General features: G+C 30.7%; 1 protein-coding gene and 1 pseudogene across 1 annotated transcript; one reads left to right on the top strand and one right to left on the bottom strand.

Annotated features, from left to right (window-relative positions):
- Positions 1-2,053: 2,053 nt before the first annotated feature.
- Positions 2,054-3,814, bottom strand: LOC125877588 (acetyl-CoA-benzylalcohol acetyltransferase-like; annotated as a pseudogene).
- A 14,335-nt stretch (positions 3,815-18,149) lies between these two features.
- LOC125877914 (defensin D1-like) lies at positions 18,150-18,662 on the top strand. The gene is made up of 2 exons (XM_049559206.1): positions 18,150-18,225; positions 18,460-18,662. The coding sequence occupies exons 1-2, from the start codon at positions 18,165-18,167 to the stop codon at positions 18,660-18,662; spliced, it is 264 nt and encodes an 87-aa protein (XP_049415163.1). The 5' UTR covers positions 18,150-18,164.
- The last annotated feature ends 470 nt before the right edge of the window (positions 18,663-19,132 follow it).

Genomic DNA, 19,132 nt, shown 5'->3' with positions numbered 1-19,132 from the left:
AAGGAAGTTATACGTTACTCTTTGTTTTATTTTGTTTTACTAATTACATCATTCTCTTTCTATTATTTATTTAACATTAAAATAGAAAAAAAATTATAAAAATATATAAACTAAACTTTCAAAGAATACTTTGATTTTTATTAACATAGCACATAAATAAATAAAATATTTTAAAAATCAAGAATAGGAGAGAAAAAATTAATTATAATTCTTGATCAAAGAAATATGTTTCATATAAATCTTACAGATAAAAAAATTAAGAAAGAATAAAAATTTCATAAACAATATTAAATTATGATAATAGGAAAGAGAGATGAATAAAAATAAAATTCTTGGGAAACTTTAAAAATAAATGATAGAAAGAAAAAGTAATAAATTGTTATAATGTGAGGAGAGAGATAAATAAAATATTTGATTGTTTTTAATTTTTAACTAATTTTTTAGATTAAAAGATAAATAATTGTAAAGAAGAAAATTTTCGTGAATAATAATAAGACTAAATTACGATGATAACGAGGAGAGATAATAAAATTTTCATTTAAAAAAAAATGATAAAAATAGAAGGTAAAAAAATGAATTTTAAAATAATAATAAATTATAGTAATAATGAGGAGAGATGAAAAACAATAAACTGTATTAATGGTAAGAAGATAGATAAATAAGTTAAATATATTTATCATAATCATAATATAAAGGTGTGTACTATAAATATGTTTAACAATTACTACTAATTAAGATACTATTTATAACTTCTTTTGAGTTTTTAAACATAAATATAAATAAGAAAAAAAAAAATAAAAGTCAAGAAAAGGAGAAAAAGGATATATATATATCGAGAGAAAAATTTAAAAGTAAAGAAAAGGATTTATTTAAATAATAATAAATTAATAATAGTGATAATAAGGAGAAGAAATAAATAATGTTTTCTTTAGACTACAAAAGGGGAATTAAAAAAAATGTTTTATGGCAACGAGAAAAAACAAAAAAGTAATTATAATAAATTGTACCAATAGTGCAGAGAAATATAAATAAAATATTTAAGATCTATTTTTTTAAAAAGAAATTATAAATCAAAGGAAAGAAAACAATTAAGGAAAAAGAGAATTTTTTGAACAAGAATAATAAATTATGATAATAATGAGGAGAGATCAACAAGAATTTTTATTTTAAAAAACTATAAAAATAGAAGGTGGAAAAAAGTAAATTGTTGTAGTACTAATGATGAGGAGAGGTGAAAAATATTTACTATTTAATAAATTGTAATAATGGTGAGGAAAGAAATAAATAAAATATTTTTTATTTATTTTTGCAGATTTTATAAATAAAAGATAGTAAAAAATTTTTTTTAAAAAAAGAAGATAAGTGATAATCCTAACCAAAGTGAGATTCTACATCAGTCTTTTATCTTCCACCTTTATATTTTCCTAAATTGAGATATCAATTTTCAATTATAGTACTTAAAAATGATTATAAAAAATCAATGTTTGTGCGTAATTGCAATACAAATTTAAAAATTTTCTTTTATCTTGTGTTGCAATTTATTCAATTTTCTACATTGAATAGATGAATTTTCGATGAATATTATGTATGATAAATATTTAAAAGTTATATTTTTTATACAAAATTTACTTCTACGACTTTGCTCCAATAAACCTTTAGCCCGATGACCATTTGTGTTCTTTTCATTTTGTTCAAAAAATCAAACACATCATATAATGTATTTAATACTGTATGATCCATTTTTTTCAAGTACATCAACAATTCAGCAAAACAATTATGATTCAATTAAAAGAAAATATTTATTATTTAAATTACTACTAATTAAGATACTATTTATAACTTCTTTTGAGTTTTTAAACATAAATATAAATAAGAAAAAAAATTAAAAGTCAAGAAAAGGAGAAAAAGGATATATATATATATATCGAGAGAAAAATTTAAAAGTAAAGAAAAGGATTTATTTAAATAATAATAAATTAATAATAGTGATAATAAGGAGAAGAAATAAATAAGATTTTCTTTAGACAACAAAAGGGGAATTAAAAAAAATATTTTATAATAAAGATGGTTTTCCCAAACCAAAATCAATATCTTGCAAAGGGAACTTGCGCAAACTTGAACATGTCACTTTGTCAACTCCATCATTACCTCCCCATTCTGGTGATCTAACACTTTCATTATATATATTCACCAATGTTGACACTATTTCATCTGGTGAAGCTTTGGTACATAAAGCAACAATTTTATTCACAGTATTCCTAATTAATATTATGAAGTTGTGTAATTCCATCTTGGTCTCCCCTGGAATGAATTTTATCGGAATATCCATTCTAAAATTTTCCATAGAGTTATTTACTTGAGGTAAAGATGATTTAGAGCGCAAATTCAGTGGGAAGTCCATTAGAGAAGACCTGAAATATCCATTTCTAACTGCTGAAATGCGGATTGAAGCCCTCCATAGGATTGTTGTAATAATTTCAACCCTTGAAGGTTGAAAATTCAAAGCTCCACCTGATTCATCAATGCATTGTTTTCTGAGCATTGATAGAGCAGCTTCATGGACGACAAATCTCTTAACAACAATATTTTCTTCTCTATTTGCTACATGGGTTGACTTGAAAATACCTGATATATATCTCTCTGGTTGGAAAAATATTACCTAAATTGAAGGTTAGAAAATTAATCTTATCGATGGGAGCTCCCAATCTAAACACTTTTCCCCATCCAAACAGAAAATTAAAACCATCAGTTGCAGGGTGTGAAACACTGAATGATAAAGCTAGGCCACCACATTCAAATTTTGTTACTTGAATGGTGACAATTGGTGATACCATAAAATTATTTTGATCCACATTCTTGTTTTCATGTGGCCAAAATAAAGCTGCAAGATTAAGATCCTTGTGTGCTTTCTCTAAGAAATTATCCAGCTTACAATTGACCTTTGCCTTAGTGTAGGGAACACCTTGATCAAGGCAAAGAATCGAACATTCATCTTTGTTGTACCTTCCTACTGCTGGATAAACATGAGTTAATACCTTAGAAAGGGATTCCTCAAGTCGTTCATCGATAGTGGGGCTATTGAAATTATTATAAGGATAGAAAAGAACAATAGGAATGTGTTTACTCTCAGCTATTTGATCAAAGAAAGAGAGCTTGTAACATTGATTGTGAGAGAGAGTAGGTGAAGATGGCTTATGAGCTTTGTGCATAAGATTTCAACTTTTATGTAATCGTTTTCATTCGTTGACAAACCCTATTTCCATGTTTGCAAATTAATGGAAGAAGATATAATTAGCAAAGATAGTTATAGAAATGAACTAAGGGTACAATTGAGGATGTGATGTGTTTCATATATATATATATAGCAAATATAAGTTTCATAGATGAACGTTTTTAATGCATTCTGTGAGGGAACAATTTAGGTAATCACATAAATTATATCGTGTTTGTTTATTTTTATTTGTCCACTATTTTAAAAATGGAAAATGATCAAAATTGTTGTTGAACCATGCAAAATAGACTATTTATATCCTTCGTTACATTTTGGGATCAAAAATATCTCTACCGTTATCTTTGTTGAGAATATAAAGTATGAAATTAGTTAGTTAGTTGATGAACAGTAAAATTAGTTAGTTAGTTGTGAACAGTAAAGTTAGTTAGAAATTCAGTTAGAATCAAGTTTGTTGATTAGTGATTTTGTATATATATCTCCACATTGTAATACTTGCTTTTTCAATTCACATTCAATAAAAGATATTTTTCTCCATGAATTTTCTCTCTCGATTGCTCTCTCTCTAACCAATGAGTTCTCCATTAATGGAGTTTGGGAGCTCACATTGTTGAGTTTATCAATCTCAAAAGATCATAAATACCCTCAAGAGTTAACCACACCCAAATTTGTAATGATATGCCGTACCATCGCTTGGAGCTCCAAGGAAGAAAGGAGCTTAGTTTCCAATTATTGTTCTTTGTAGCTTTTTTTTTTTGTATTGATTTTTCAATTACTTTGGTTGTTTTTATTTGACTTCCTTTTTAAAATAAGGAACTTTAGCAAATAGCTACTATAGTAAACTTAATTATGCTCTATAGCTATAGTTTGCATATTTATGGGCTATAGCTCCAGTTTAAGCTGTCTCATTTGCACAATTTGCGGATTTATATAATTTACAGGTTTGAATAATTTGCGAATTTGTCTAATTTACAGGTTTGTATAATTCGAGGGTACATTTGTATAATTCAGTTATTTTTATAAACTCGAAATAACGAATTTATACAATTACAAATATCAGAAGTGTAAACTGTTATACAAATTATATTATACAAATTCTGAATTATACAAAAGTTATACATATTATATTATACAAATTCCGAATCATACAAACGTGTGAATCATGCAAAACTAAAAAACTAAGTCGCGTAATTATAGCTAAAAGTAGGTCACGAATTGTAATTAAGGCGAACTATCGTTATGTTAACTAATTAACTAGTATACGTTTGCTTATACGCGTAATTTTCCCTTTTTAATCGATATATCTTTTTATAATAATTTAGACAGTTCAATAATTATATCTAACATATATTTATTTATATCTTTAAAAATATTAATTTATCACATAAATATTATAATTATTCTTCAATTTAATATTTTATCTAATATTTTTTTTAATATGATATTTAACTGTTTATTAAATTTGAATTGCATATTTATTACAAATAAATAAATTATGCAAATACTAAAAAAATCAATCTTAATCATTCAATGTTCAAGTCTAACACATCTTAATCATTCAAATAAAAATAAATATTGCCTATGTCAAGGTTTAATATCTACCATGAAGACATTGTATATAAGTTACCATGGTTGGTGTACCTTAAATATAGCCTAATTTTATCATTTAAAATACATTGGATATAAGGTACACCAACCATGTAGACCAAATTAAATTGCTGAATATAAACTAATGAAACCACGTGAGAAACGATCCATCGACCATGATCATAGAAATCATTAAAGATTTGATTTCGAATTGCCACATACCAATTTTTTGCATTTAAAAATGCATTGCTTATTAATAATCGATTAAACTACAAAATATAAATAGATCAATCCATAACCATATGGGTAGGTAAAGATTTGATTTTGAATTTCAATGTGTAACAATTTTTTCATTTAAAAATGCACGGTAGGTTCTAAAGCTATTAAGAATTGATTAAATTGCATAATATAAATGAATGAAACCATGTCAGAAATCAAATTTAGTTGGAACTTCAATACAAATTTAGAAAAATATATATGAGAAATTACAAAAAAGAAACATGATCATATGGGGTCTTTACATATTTTATTTTTTATTTCCATGTACCAATTTTATCATTAAAAAATGTAGTGCAAGTATTAAAGCCACATAAACTAATGATGGATCATTGTAGACTTTTAAGTGTTAAATTGTTGCAGTTAGGTACCTATTTATTATATAAAAATAGTATACGCATTCGTGCGTTGTGCAGATATTTTAAAATATAATAATATTTTTAATTAAAAATAATTAATAAAATTTATCATGCATTTAGTAATATATATTTTAAAACAATAATACAAATCATTAACTTATTTATTTGAGCATATTAGAATATTCGTAAGAACTTAAAATGAAAAGTTGATATAGATGAATAGAGTTATGATTAAAAAAAAGAGAAGAAAATCTTAATAATAATTTATGTGTTATTGAAAGGGTATATATAAGTAATAACTAAGAGGTCAAACTTCCCTTTTGTTCAAATTAGAAAATTGTATCAATTTGTTAAATAAAAAACCGATTTATGTTTGAAAAAGATCCTAGCTCCTCTCCATTTCCCCAAGTTTCTACTCGGATGAAAGTCATGTGTCATAATTAAAATTTAAAGGTTGAGATTTAATTATCTAAATCAAGATTCTAACCATGATTAGAATAATAAATAATTTCTTTATAATATTTCCTAATTAATGTCAATCTCATAATTCTAGCTAAAAATGATCTCAATTCATAAATATCTAAAATTTCTCTCTTTTTTAAAAACATTTTTTTCTTTTTTTGTTACGAAAAAATCTTTTTCTATTTTGTTCTAATTTTTTTTTTTGCACTTTCGAGTTTTTGAAAGAAAAAAAACTAACATCATCCATTCTTTTTTTTAAAAAAAAAGGAAAATGCTTAAGTACCCCCCAGCCTATGCCCAAAATCCCTGAGACACACCTAACCTTTACTAAGGTAATATTACCCCCCGAACTTATTTTTTAATTAATTTCCTACCCCTTTTCGGCCTACGTAGCACTATCCTTGAAAAAATTGCCAACACGCGCTGGGCCCACAAGATAGTGCCACGTAGGCCGAAAAGGGGTAGAAAATTATATATAAAATAAGTTCGGAGGGGGGGAGGGGGGTAATAGGACTTAGTAAAGGTTAGGTGTGTCTCAGGGATTTTGGGTATAGGCTGGAGGGTACTTATGCATTTTCCCAAAAATAAAATAAAATTGTAAATATTCTTTTTAAATTTTTAACATTATATGTTGATTAGTTTTCCAATGGTTTCCCATAAGGCCTAAGCATTAGATGACCATTTCTCTAATGTTTGATGGAAATGTAAAGAAGAACAGGAAAAAAAATTAAAGAACTCCTACTTGACCAAAAAAAGAGGACAAGAAAAATATATATATTTTTTTTAAAAAAAGTGCTCGCATCAAATGGAAAATAATGATTTTTGAAATGACTTCTGAGATAATTTTTAGCTAGAAATATGGATTTGATGTTTTTTAAAAGAAAATAAAGAAATTATTTGTTATTTTAATCATGGTTAGGACTTTAATTTAGGTTATTAAATCTCAACCTTTAATTTTTTAATTATGACACATGGCTTCCATCCGAATAGGAACTTGGAGAAATGGAGAGAATGAGTAATGGAGAGGAACCTCATCCGTTCTTCATATGATTTTCTATTTTGGAATGAATCTTTGGTCATAATAATCTTTTGGGATAATTGTACAGAATGACAAACTTATAATCTAAAATAAATGGAGTAGCTACTGTTTGATTTAATTGCGCCCCGTAGCAAACGTTTGCCAGTCGCCTCTCTCCCTCCAAATTCTCGCTCGCCACTCTCCCTTTCTCGCTCACTCCCTCTGTGCTAGCCTCTCTCGCTTTATACAACAAAATTGTATAAATTGCGTTTATGTTTGTATAAAGTGAGAGAAAATTGTATATACACATGCAAATACATATATATTCGTCCTATACACTTATAATTATACAATAAAAGTATTCCCCTGCCCAGTTCTCTTTTGCCTTTCTCTCTTTCTCGTTTTATACAAACACAGATTATACAATATAATGTATAATTTATGTTTGTATAAAGCGAAAGAAAATTGTATATACACTTGCAAATACATATATATTCGTCTTATACATTTATAATTATACAATACAAATATTCCCCTGCCCAGTTCTCTTTTGCCTTTCTCTCTTTCTCGTTTTATACAAACACAGATTATACAAATATAATGTATAATTTATGTTTGTATAAAGTGAAAGAGAGAGCGATTTTTTATATACAAATATTTTTGTCAACGATTTATACAAACGAGAGGCTAATAACAATTTATACAAATGGTCTGCCAGCGAAATTATACAAATCTGAAGGAGCCAACGAATTATACAATTGCTTCTTTTTGTAAATATGTATAGCGAAATAGACATAGCTTTCAATTGTATATGTATAGCGAATTATACATATATATGTTTGCTATGGAGCACAATTATACAAACTTTGTTATATCATACAAATATGATTTTTTTGTTTCCTATATGTGAAAGTTGCTCTAATCTTTTCCATATAATTTGTTTGATTTCTAAAAAATGTTAAGTGTACTAAAATTAATTTTATCTTTATTGGTATTTAATTAGAATAACTTTTTTCTTAAAAAAGTATATCTCTGAAGTTTAAAGCTTTTACAATTACGATAAATTGGAGAAGTTGTAACCATCTTTAAAATTATAAGTATTAAATTCAAAATTTAAAATCTTTCTCTTTCAATATTATTTTTATCTTGGAGTTTGATTTTTAAAAACATCTTTTTTAAAAAGGCATATTTAAATTTTAAAAGTTCTACAAATCATAACCATCTCAAAATTATTTAGAATTAAATTCAAATTCTAAATCCTAATATTTTGATTAACTTTTTTTTAATCATTTAAAGATAAGTTTTTTGTTGTTAAACCCAAAATTTAAATGCAAATATATTTGGAAGTTAGATTTTTGAGCTGATTAAGATTTAAAAATATTTAAAACATAGTTTCTATGTTGAGTAAATTAAAGGGAAAATGCACAAGTACCCCCAACCTATGCCGAAATTTCAGAGACATACTTATACTATACTAAGGTCCTAATACCACCCCCACCCCCCTCCGAACTTATTTTATAAATAATTTTCTATCCCTTTTCGGATACGTGGTACTATCAACCAGATAACTTAAAAAAATTGTCAACACATGCTGGGCTCAGAAGATAGTGCCACGTAGGCAGAAAAGGAGTAGAAAATTATTTATAAAATAAGTTAGGAAGGGTAATAGGACCTTAGTATAGTATAAGTATGTCTCTAAGATTTTGGGCATAAATTGGGGGGGTACTTATGCATTTTTCCTAAATTAAATAACAAAGCTCCTATAAATCAAATAAAGTGGGGAAGTTGTATCCATTTCAAAAAGTTCTTAGTATTAAATTAAAATTATAAAGCTTAATTTTTCAATCAACTTTTTATAATCATTTTAAGACAAAAAAAAAATTATTGTTAAACCCAAATTCAAATACAAATATATTTTTAAATTAAAGTTTTGAGTTGATTAAGATTTAAGTATGAAATTACTTTTTAAACTAATAAAAATTCAAAATTTTAAATTGGTATTTTTTGAATTTCAAATAAGAACTTCTAAAAATATAGGACTTTAGTTTAGTTAAGGTATGTCTCTGGAATTTCGGTCATAGTCTAGGAGGTACTTGTGCCTTCTCCCTTTTATTTTAAGAAGTTCTTATTTGAAATTAAAAAAATATCAATTTAAAATTTTGAATTTTTATTAGTTTAAAAAGTAATTTTGTTTTGTATAATTTCACTTGATTACTTGTACTTATTGCCACTATTTTTTAAGAAAAGGGGTTTACCTCTCCTTTTAATTTTTGATTTTAATGATAAATATTTTTTGTGTTGCCGACATGTGACAGTTTTTATCTTGTTTTTATTCTACATAGATAGGAGCAATTTGTTTTATAATATAGGAAAAATGTCGATGAGAATTATAACAATTTATTTCTTTGTTATTGAAAATATTTGACATAAAGGTATACAAATCTTATTTGCCATATGGTTAGGATCAATTTCTTGGTATGTGAGTGCATTAGTTATGAATTGAGGTCGTACAATGCGCCTATCACAAAGTTAGTTGAAAGTGCCCTTATCGATTTAATTTAGAGTTTTAGTTTAAACTAAGGTCAACTTCAAACAACCATATCTCTCATTCTATAATGAACTAGGTGGCTCATGACCTGTCAAATTAAATTTCTATGAGTCTCTTTCCAACGTCATCGAGTTTGCTTCATTGCGAGTTCAGAATAAAAATTTATGACCATTTTATCAGAGACTGCCTGTGCTGAAAAGTTGATGCCGCTATAGCGAGAATCAGGGCACTATAGAGAGCCGTTGTAGAGGGTTGCACAAATTAAAAACTATTTTCAGACCTAAAATGCTATTTTACTCCCTACACTCATTCAAGGTCATGTTAGGGCAAGAGAGGGGCGATTTCTTCAGTTTTCCATTGATTTTCTCCTTCAAGGTCGTCCTTCCATCAATCTAACACTTGTTTGATACTTTAATCCTTAGAAAATATATGTGTGGCCCTAAGGGATGGTTTGAATTTATTCTAAGGTGGGGAAATTTGAGTTTATGAGAATTTTAGGGTGCAAGACCTTTGGCTAATCTTAAGGTGTATTCTTGATTTATTTATCGTAATTCACTAGTAGAACCATGAAATTTATAGTTCTAGGTGAATTATTGGTGGGGAAGCCCTAAAATGAGTGAAAAATCATGGGGTTGGCCTAGGATTTGAGATTTTCATATAATCTTGAAATATTTAGGCTATTTGGAATTGATTTTGTATTATATTATTATTTTAGACCAAGAACAAGTTAAAGTTCACAAAATGAGTTAAGGTTCACAATCAGACTTCTACAACAGTTGCTTGGCACCCAGGTAGGCTAGGTTTTCTTAATTGAGTAGTTAGACATGTTTTCTATTGCATATATTATAGATTGAAGGGAGGTTTCAGGCCAAGGCCTTCGGGCACGAAGCCTAAATGGTTAAAGCTTGTTGTTTGTTGCTATTAGGGCGGGAAAATAATAATGACTAGGGCTAGTTCTCTAGTTCTTGATTGTTAATCTTGAGTTTCCTTATTGAGGTGATTTGCGTTTAATTATAAGGTTATATGTTTATGAAATTGTTGAGTTATAGTCATTTCTGAAACTTGTGGTAAATAAGGGGAACAAGATAAAATGGAAGAATATTGATTCATGGGACTATGGAGATATTTATCAGGGAATGAATGTGTGATTAATGAAGTCCAGGATTTTGGGCTATTGATATATATGTGTATATATGTAGGTGATGGTTGTATGTTTTTGATTTATGTATGCATGTGTACTGCTTTGTAGTATCATTTATGCAATGCATGGTAGAGAAACATATGAAATAATATCATGTAGGTAATTTCATGCAATGAACTTGTGTTTGTGACTTGTGGTATTCAAGTGGTATTGTTCATTGTATTTGTGATTGTACATGATTGCTTGTGATTGTTGGTTGACTCGGGTACCACGTCGGTACGAGAATACTAATGGTTGGCTCGAATACCACATTTGGTACAAACATTAACGATTGGCTCAGGTATCGCACTAATTAATGCACTAACAACTTGGGTTTGGGTTACATGAGAAGATCATGTATTTAATTGTGATTCCATTGAGAGGACCCAGTATTTTCATTGTGATCATGTTAGATATGTAGTTATGCATTGTTTGACCCAAGTGTTATTGTTTCATGATATTGTGATTGAAGTCTATGTGTCCTTGATTGTTGTTACATGTGTTGACATATGGTTATGATATTGTGGGTTGTGCATATAAATCTAAGGTGATGTCTGGAAATCCGAGTTATGTGTTACTTGTGATGGTTATGGTATATTAAGTTTATCAGCAACAGAATCCTTAGGATTTATTCTGTATAATTGTTTTAACTATTGGGTTGAATTTGTGAGGACTCAATGTTTTAGTTGTTTCTAGTATGTCTTGTATGTATCATGATGTTATTAATTTATTGAAATGATAGTTGTTAAGTTAGACAAATGACCAGGGTTCTGATGTATGATTATATATTGGGACTAGCTATGATTGTCCAGTGTTTTTAGGACTTATATGATAATGGAGAAGTCAAGATGGATGAGTTGGTCTAAGGCGTCAGTTTCATGTATTGTTTCAAAAAGGGATAGGATAGTAGGTTAATCAAATTAAGAGTGGTCTTGTATTTAGGAATCTTAAGGTTAGAAGGGTTAGGCTATGATATGGCATTAGTGGTGACCTTGTATTCGGGAATTCTTATGTGATAGAAGGGTTAGGTTATGCTATGATATTAGAGTGACATCACAGGCAGACTTGGGAAGCCTTAGGGTGACATAAAAGACACACTTAAAAATAATCAAAGTTTGCAGCTGAATGAGGTACGAGGTTGGGATCAAAGTTGACTAGTTTTTGGTTTTAAACTTAGGATGGTGAAATCTCGTGGATAGAGACTTGGGGTGGTGTAATTTTCATATTGCATGTTTCCTCCTGAATGGCTACTTTATATTATGTGGTAGGTTCGGATCGATCAATGATGCATGTCGATGCGTGTTGTTTGTACTGATACTACTCTTGCTATGTCACTTGACACAGTTTGGTTGCAGAAATCGAGTTGATGTTTTATAGGTGAAAGCGATGATGATCACCCATACTTCTACTCTTTTTTTCTTATGGTGGAAGTTGTGTCTTATTTCTTTTATATAATGTACTCTTAGTAGCTCTTGTGCTTGTTTAGACTAGCTAGCTCCTTGGGGTTATTAGTTTGTTTCCTTGTAAAGTAGCTTGGAGATTTTATAGCAATTAAAGATGTCTTCCTATTTATATAAGGTGTTAGATGATGTTGTATTCATTTTCCGTATGGTTCAGATTAAGTTTGGGGTTGAGGGTTCTCCTATATAGGTGTTAGAATAGGTGCCAGCGTGATTCGGTGGGTTGGGTCATAACAGAGAACAAACACAAACATATTTTTGAAATTTGAGCTGAAAGTTTTCATTAAAAATATTTTATCATGTGTTTAAATACTTTATAATTGAAGTATCTAAATAAAATTTAATATCAATTATATTTGAAATTAATATAAATAATTATGTGTTTGAACCGAAACAGATAAACCATTCATAAGCTGATTAGTGTATGTTGTTTATGAACAAACTGGACACAAAAAGCTTTACCAGTTTAACTATTCCCCGCTGCTAAACAATAGAGATACAAAACTTGTGAAATTCCAAGGTATCATACATGCAGTTTATGAAGTAATAAAGATTTTTAAATTTGTAATTTTGAATTAAAGATATGTGAAATGTATCGAAGAATTTGTGTTTTAAACATGCCATGTAAAAAATGAAAATTAAAAAGTTGTCAAGAAAAAAGAACGACCCTTCTCTTTGTAATGGATCAAAAAAAAAGTAAGACAAACAAATTAACAAAATAGAAGGAGTAAAAGATAATGTTTTCAAATGCTGATAATGTGAAACTCAAATTTCACTTCTGCCAATATGATACCACAGATATAAATACAAATATATTTCCTCATTTCTAACCAATGTAGGCCCGCAAACATGATGTCTGCAATATGTATTAAAAATATATTGTGCTTGTATTAAGGTTTTAGAATTTGGGGTGTATTCAACATAGGAAAATGTTTTTCTAGTAAATGTTTCTTGGTTGGTGAGTGGAAAATATTTTCCATAAAATATTTTCTAGTGTATAATTGGTGAATAAAACACATTTTTTTAGAAAACAACTTTTATTTTTAGCTACAGAGTAGAAACATACTTTTTAGAAAAATAGTTTCTTACTTAGAAACCAACCTCGATAATCAATCTGACATTCAACCCCGACCCCGACCCAAGACCCAACCCCGCCTCAAGACTTGACCTCGATCTTGGCTCGAGACCCAACTCCTACACCGACTTGAGACCCGACCTGGAATCAAGACCTCGACCCAACTCAAGATCTGTCCACAATGCTAGCCCTTAACTGAGACTCGACCCTAATCCTAACCCAAGATTCGACCCCAACCATGACCTGAGCCTGACCTCGATTGAAGACCCAGCTCTGACTCTGACCTTGTAACACCCCAGAAAATTTTTGAACTAAGACTCGAACCTTTATTTGTAGTGAGTGAGATTTTTGCAAGGAATTTAAAATTTCTTGAGTGTTAAGGTCACTAGACGTAGCACCTTGAGTTCCAAAAAGAATCAAATTGAAAATAGCAAAATTTGAAATTTTGCAAGTTAAGCTAAGTATGATTTTGGGTCAAATTCAAACGACCATAACTCCTAGATCAGGATGATTTAGGTGTGCTACCAGATACCTTAGGAAAGGTCTTCGAATTATATTTCCAACGCCACCGAGTCTGCTCAATTCCGAGCTCTGAGCAAAAAGTTATGACGAATTTACTAACGTCGCGCAAACCTAGCAGCAGCTCCGCGACGCGGAGCCAATACGGACCTCATTGCCTGGTGAAAGATCTTTTCGACTCCTAGTTTGCTTTAATTATTTCTTTAGGGGTATTTTAGTCCTAAAAACCCTTAGGAGGTCATCTAAATTGCCCTAAACGTGTAGAAAATCAGTTTTCTTAAATCTAAATCCTCTCATTCACTCCAAAGATTCCACTCTCAAGAAATTCAAGAAAAAACTAAGGCAAGGGTTCTTCTTCAAAGGTTTTCCTTCAAGTTGCTTCAAGAGGATAATTCTTTCAGGTATGTAAGCTTCCATAGTGTTGGGTTTGTTCACCCACACGCCAATTATGTTAATTTCAGCGTTAAATTTGTTCTAGAAAGTTGAAGCTTTAATGTTCTTGTTATGTATTCATGAAATTGCTTTTGTTCTTGAATTGGGCTGAGATTGAGGAGTTCTTGAGGTTATTGTGTCAATTTAAAGAGTTGTTAGAGTTAAATTCTTGTGTTCTTGTGCTAGGTATTTAAATCTAAAAAGAGATTGAGAAAAAGAATCGAAGTTAGGCGAATTGGGGTTAGGAAACGAAGAAGAAATTTCGTCGGTCGAAATTTGGAACCCCCTCCGTGTCGCGTAGCCACTTCTCAGATTTGGGAATTTCTGTTTCGCGTCGCGGAGCTGACACGGAGTGTTCTGCCTCAAAATCCATTTTCAAAACCAAAATTTAAATGTTTCTCCACGTCGCGAACCCACTTTCAAATATTGACTTTCAGTTTTTTCTCATGTTTAGCTATCTAAAATCATTCATAAACATCATGAGACTTTTCCTATCACAAATCACAACCTTGAATTCAAATCACATTCAAGGTAGAGTTGAGAGTCAAGTCTTGAGAGTTCTTTCGAACATTTTTCAAAAAATCCCTTTTTGAGGAGTCTTCTACAATTTCTAATAACTTGTTTCAAGACTCGAGCAAGTGAGTACAAGTGAGGAGAATGTATTCATAAGTCTACTTTATCATTACAAGATCCTTCATACCATGAAGCATAACTCTTAAATTCATAATTCACATTCAAGAGAGAGTTAAGAGTAGAGTTCAATGAGTTCAATTGTGAATCCTTTGAGATCAACTATCGTTTTGAACTAAGTTTTGAGGAAGTAAGTCAGAGAATAAGAAGATTCACATACATGAGTTCCATATTGTTATGTAGAACATCGAGTCGAGTTGTTTCATGCCCATAATTCCGCATGAACTTCGTCAGTTGAGCATCCTTCAGAGAAGTGGTATCTTCAAGTTCTATGCCTTTTAAGTGTTGAGTTCCTAATCCCTTTTGCGAAGTATCTTTGAGTCCTTGATTTGAACATTTCATGCCCATAATCCCACATTAACATTATAAGTCGAATAGTCTTGAGATGAGTAGTATCATTGAAGTTCTTGAGTTCCAAGTATTGAGTTATATCTATGGTTAGTGAAAACCTTGCATTGAGTCATTCATGCCCATCATTCGACATGAACCATATTTTAAGAAGTCTTTTACAAATGTTTAAACTTTATTTTAAGACTTAAGTTTTGAGTTCAGTAAAGAGTAAAGTTGAAGTTCATTTCTTCAAAAGTATATGGGGACTATGTATTCCCAAAAAAGTTTAAAATGTTTTCACATTTAAATAAGAATGGAAAACTGAGATTTTCAAAAGAGCCTTTGAGCTAGTGTTTCAGTAAAGAGCTTTTGAGCTAGTTTTTCAGTAAAGAGCCTTTGGGCTAGTTTTCAGTTAAAGAGTAAATGTTTTCACAATAAAGCAAGAGAGGAAACCTTGATTTCCAAGATAGCCTTTGAGCTAAGTTTTTGAGCAACTATCTCAAATCACAGAAAGAGTTTTATTTTTACAAACATATGAGCTAAGTATATTTTGGGAGTAGTATTGAGCACCGATATGGGGATGCGAGTTCAGATAACTCAAGTCTATAAATCATGTAGCCATCATGGGTAGTAAATGATCATACTTTTTAGATGACTCCTTAAGATTCTTTTAGCATAGACTAGTGGATCCACTTAGTAGTTCAGGTTCTATACCGATAGCAAGGTATAGGACGGTCCTTGGCAACGTGAGATAAAACGTTATACCATCACTTAGGCTCATAGTGATGGTTATCGGTTAGAGAATCTCCCACATAAGTTATTGTATTCTTATATACATAGTTAATTGTATTTTTACATACATTTCAAAGTTATGTTGTATCCTTGCATACACACAGAGTTGACAACATGTTTTTAAACAGTTTGTTTCTTTATATTGCACTAGTTTTAAATTGCTTTATATTGAAATGAGTTCAGTCATATTGAGTTGAGTACCCAGAGTCGAATATCATATCTTTGAGTTGAGTATCTAATCTCTGAGTTGAGTATCTTACCCTTGAGTACTTCTGAGTTGAGTAAGTTTGAGTAGTTTGGGGTATCCTTGAGTATTCCTTAAGTTGAATAAGTTTGAGAAGAGGTAAGTATGTTTCCTTTTTATCAAGTTTCAAGCTTATGTTTATGCTTTAGAATTCCTCTTGCATACTTGTACATTCCACGTACTGAGCCATTTGGCCTGCATCTTCTCATGATGCAGGCACATGTATTCAGGATCATTAATAGGAGCTTCGTTGATACATTCGAAAGTTCGAGTTAGCTATGGTGAGCCTCCTTATTTTCCGGAGGATTTCATTTACTTTTCAGTTTAGTCAGGATGTCATGGGTCTTGTCCCGACTTCCATCTTTATCAATTAGAGGCTTCATAGATAGTCAGTATAGTTGAGAAGTCTGTATTATTTTATTAAATATTTTAAAGACTTAAGTGCCTATTTTATGGTGAGTTGAATATATTATTTTTATTCTAAGTTATTCATTTGAGTTAAAGTTTTTAAAAAGTTGAGTTTATTGAATTTTATTCAGTTTTAAGCTTTTGCATACTTAAGTTAGTCTTCTGCTTGTAGTCAGCCAGGATGAAGGTTCACTTGGGGACCAGCAATGGTTCTTAAGTGCCGGCCACGTCCAGGGTATAGACTCGGGTCGTGATAGACCTCGACCCCGAACCCCACCCGAGACCTAAACCAATCCTTAACCGAGACTTGAACCCAACCTTAACCTCAACTTGAGACCTCGAGGCCCAACCCTGACCCTCACTCAAGATCCAACCCCCACCCGAGACTTGACACAGATCCAAGACCCGAGACCTTGAACCCTGCCCGATCCTAACTCCGATCTGAGACCCAACCGAGACCTCGACCTAATACCTAAACTTGACCTCGACCCTAAACCTTGATCCAACCTTGACATTGACACTTAATTTTCAATTTTTGAACCCTGATTTGACATTGACACCCGAATCGAGACCCGAAATTAAGACTCCAACTTGAGACCCGACCTCGACTCGAGACACAACCCGCCTCCGACCTAAGATCCAACCTCGACCCAAGACTCGACCCCGACCCGAGACCCTGACTTGTGACACGACCCTAACCCGACACCAACCCAATCCTTGACTCCGACCCGAGATATGGCCTTGACCTGAGACCCGATACCCTTGTTTGTACTTATTCACGTTGAGGATTTTATTTTATTATTAATAAGAGGTTGCTAACGCTTTGTCTAGTGGTATAAATTTGTTTTTTTAAAAAAAAAAAAAAAGAAGAGGAAATTATGTCCAAGTAGATTGGAATCGCTATGTAACTTGGTTTGGCTTTGAAGAACAAAATTTAGCAGATTTGACCATCAAAAGCACCACATTGATGCTATGCAGACTAACTATAGCTATTGCCACACATTCAAAATTATTCTTGAAAAATAGTAGTCATTCTGATGGATTGTCACTTTTCTAATAAGAAACAATAACACTTGTTAATACTAGTAAATGAAATTTCTCTAATTTTTCTGAGCATCTTCTGCATATTTCCTTACAAACAAAAACATGGAGTCTTTGTGTGATTCCTTACTAACCTTGAGTTCGACGAAGTAGTCCATAACCTTGGGTACAATTGTGAAAATAACATGTATTAACACAAAGGGGTGGTGAACTCATAAAAGGAATGTTTGGAGATATAGAATTGATCAATTAGTAGAAGACTTTATCTCTCAAGCTCTTTGATCAATTCAAATTCTTTACAAGTAAAGTAATCCTAATTTTGTTGGACTAATTCTTTGTACCTGATATGTCATAATTTAATTATCCATCTCTTATGACTAATTTATCAAATATCCAACGTAATCCTTGAACAAATCAAATGGAATTAAGTTGACAACATGAGTTTCCAACACTATAAATACCACCATTTCAATTGTTTGATTTCACCACAAGAAATCAACAGAAAATAAGAGCTATGGCAAAATACACTACTTTTCTCGCCCTCCTCTTTTGCCTCTTCCTTGTTGCTGCAACTGGTGAGTCGAATTCTAATGACATGATTCTATAGCAATTTTAAAAATATTTTTTTCTTATTAAATTTTGTGACTAGTCAAACATGATTATATAGCTACCAAATGTAATGATTTGTTTAAAATTATGAATTTTTAAAATATTTATTTTTTTAGGAAATAAAATTTATTTAGAAATTATGATAAATTTGCTATCTCAAGTACATACCATGAGGTTTCCTATTTTCTCATTTTTTGCAGAAATACAAATGGCAGAAGGGAAATATTGTTGGAAAAAAAGTGACAAGTGGAATGGGCCTTGTCAATACTCTTACAAATGTAGTTATCATTGCAAACACTACTATGGAGCTAAATATGGTATCTGTAAGAAGTACAAACCATGGGGTCACAAATATTATTGGGCAAAATATGCTTGCTATTGTTACTCACCTTGCCACTACTAACAAACTTTCAGAGCCTCATGGCTTGGCTTTGACTATGTAAACAAATAATTATGAAGCTACCTATTTTATGCGTGTAACAATGTAATAAGGATGATTTATGTGTTTAATCATTTTGGCCAAGATTTGTGTGATGACAATTGTATTGTGTGCTTTTCTATGAGTTTTAATTGATGTGAACTATGATATTTTTCTATATAAATATTTATTGTGTAAAGTACCATGCAAAAAGAAGGCTTACATATATACATATAGTGAAAGACGACAAAAGCTATAAAAGATCCATCCCAAAGACTGATAGGCATCAATATAGAACTTTTTGTTTGGTTTCCCATCCGGTGTTCGATACCCATATTGGATCCCGATTAAATCTAGATTCGCGCTGGAAAGTCCCATATTGGGGGGTAAAGCACTCTCTAACAAAGGCGACTCCGTACCCAAGGGAAATCGAATCCGAGACCTCCTGATTAAGG

This window comes from Solanum stenotomum, chromosome 9 (genome assembly GCF_019186545.1).
Source record: "Solanum stenotomum isolate F172 chromosome 9, ASM1918654v1, whole genome shotgun sequence".
NCBI lineage: Eukaryota > Viridiplantae > Streptophyta > Magnoliopsida > Solanales > Solanaceae > Solanum > Solanum stenotomum.
Note: the sequence above shows the minus strand (reverse complement) of the source record. Positions and strands in the feature narration are given on the sequence as shown.

Bases quoted from the DNA above. Each gene is read 5' to 3' on its own strand.
- LOC125877914 (XM_049559206.1), top strand. From the start codon at position 18,165: ATGGCAAAATACACTACTTTTCTCGCCCTCCTCTTTTGCCTCTTCCTT. The intron at 18,226-18,459 runs GTGAGTCGAATT...CATTTTTTGCAG, and splicing joins CTTCCTTGTTGCTGCAACTG to AAATACAAATGGCAGAAGGG.